A 1,659-nucleotide genomic window follows, 5' to 3' on the forward strand; every position below is an offset into this window, starting at 1 on the left:
TGCGATGCACCGTGCCCTGCGATGCACCGTGCCCTGCAATGCACCATGCCATGCGATGCACTGTGCCCTGCGATGCACCGTGCCGTGCCATGCAGCACTGTGCCGTGCTGCCCTGCACCATGCCGTGACACGCTGTGCTGTGTTGCACTGTGTCATGTTGCACCGGGCAGCGCTGCATGGGGCCGTGTCCTGCCACATGGCAGGGCTGGCGGGGGGCAAGCGGGTGCCCCCAGGCTGCTCCGCTCACCAACCTCTCCCTGTGCCCCAGGTCTGTCTGCAGCTCCTGCAGCCTCAAGGTAAGCGAGGGCCGTGGTGATGGCGCTGGGACGTGCTGTGTCCCACGCTGACACCCGGTGCCTGCCTGGCAGATGAAGATGCCTTCCAAGAAGCTGGCCCACATCCCTGTCTACGCGCTCGGCTTCGAGAGCCTCCCTGGCTCGCTGGGCACCAAGGCCCCGTCAGTGCGGCGGAGAGATGCCTTCCAGTGAGTGCTGGGCACCCCACGCAGCCCAGCAGTGTCACACTGCACCGTAAAATGCAATGCAATGCAGCTCTGCAGTGTGCAATGCAATGCTGCACTGCACAGTGCAATGCAATGCTGCATGCTGCCGTGCAATGCAATGCTGCATGCTGCCGTGCAATGCAGTGCTGCACCGTGCCATGCAATGCAGTGCTGCACGGCACCGTGCTGCGGCATGCAGCTGATGGCTCTTGTCTGTGCCCACAGCTCGCTGCCCGGCGCCGGTGGGCGCCGCGTGGAGGACGAGTTCCCGCACATGTACGCGCAGGGCGCCCTGCTCCGCGACGTCTGCACCGACTGCACCGGCTTTGTGGCCGACGTGGTGGCCTCGAGCCGCCGCAGCGTGGCCGCGCTCAACGCCGCGCCGCCYCGCGCCCGCCGCGGCGCCTCCTGGCACCCCTGAAGGTGTCATCCCCCCCTGCCTGTACATATATACATAGGACACATGGACCGCCTCTATATTTATATACCTGTCGGACACGGCCCCCGGCGCCGTGCTCGCCGCCCCTGGTGAATAAACGGCTTTGGGCTGTGCCGGGGCTGCTGCTGCTGCTTGGGTGCGCGGGGGCACCGGGACCACACGGTGTGGCCGGGTGGGGGGTCCCCACATGTCCCCCAGGTGCTGCCACCAAGGCTGTGCACCCTGGGGTGCTCCCACCCTACCCCTCCTTCCCACCTGCCCTAATACCCCCCAGCATTCTTCCTCCAGGACAATAAGCCCAGGTTGTGTCCCACCAGGGGCAATATACCTACGCTGTGCCCCCATGGGCCATACCCCCACACCGTGCCCGCCCCAGGGTTATACCCCAGGGCACCCCCCAAGCAATAAACCCATCGCTGTCCCCCCACACCGAGGCTATACTCCCAGGCCATGCTCCCCATGGGGAAACACACCCCTAGGCTGTCCCAGCTGGGGCGATACCCCAGCACGGACCCCCTGCAGAAATACCCCCACGTCACCCCTCAGCCCCTTCCCAGACTGCCCGCACCCCCGGCAATGCCCCCCGGGACGATCCCCTCCCCGGGCCATTTTTTCCGGGTCAACGTTTCCCCGGGACGCTCCGTCCCCGTTCCACGTCCCTCCCGCCGCGGGACATATTTCGCGGGGCGGGAGGCGCGATGCTGGTAGCGGGTTGTCG

General features: G+C 66.3%; 2 protein-coding genes across 2 annotated transcripts in view; both read left to right on the forward strand.

The window, feature by feature from the left end:
- SPIRE2 (spire type actin nucleation factor 2) overlaps positions 1-923 on the forward strand; it is a 4,660-nt gene extending 3,737 nt beyond the window's left edge. The window contains exons 12-14 of the mRNA XM_026039606.1: positions 269-296; positions 369-484; positions 728-923. Of these exons, the coding sequence (XP_025895391.1) occupies positions 269-296; positions 369-484; positions 728-923 (340 nt within the window). The remainder of the gene's footprint in view (positions 1-268; positions 297-368; positions 485-727) is intronic.
- Positions 924-965: 42 nt separating this feature from the next.
- Positions 966-1,659, forward strand: part of TCF25 (transcription factor 25) — an 18,985-nt gene continuing 18,291 nt past the window's right edge. The window contains exon 1 of the mRNA XM_026039607.1: positions 966-1,030. Within this exon, the coding sequence (XP_025895392.1) occupies positions 966-1,030 (65 nt within the window). The remainder of the gene's footprint in view (positions 1,031-1,659) is intronic.

This window comes from Nothoprocta perdicaria, unplaced genomic scaffold, assembly GCF_003342845.1.
Source record: "Nothoprocta perdicaria isolate Ctin4 unplaced genomic scaffold, notPer1 scaffold_234, whole genome shotgun sequence".
NCBI classification, from domain to species: Eukaryota; Metazoa; Chordata; class Aves; order Tinamiformes; family Tinamidae; genus Nothoprocta; species Nothoprocta perdicaria.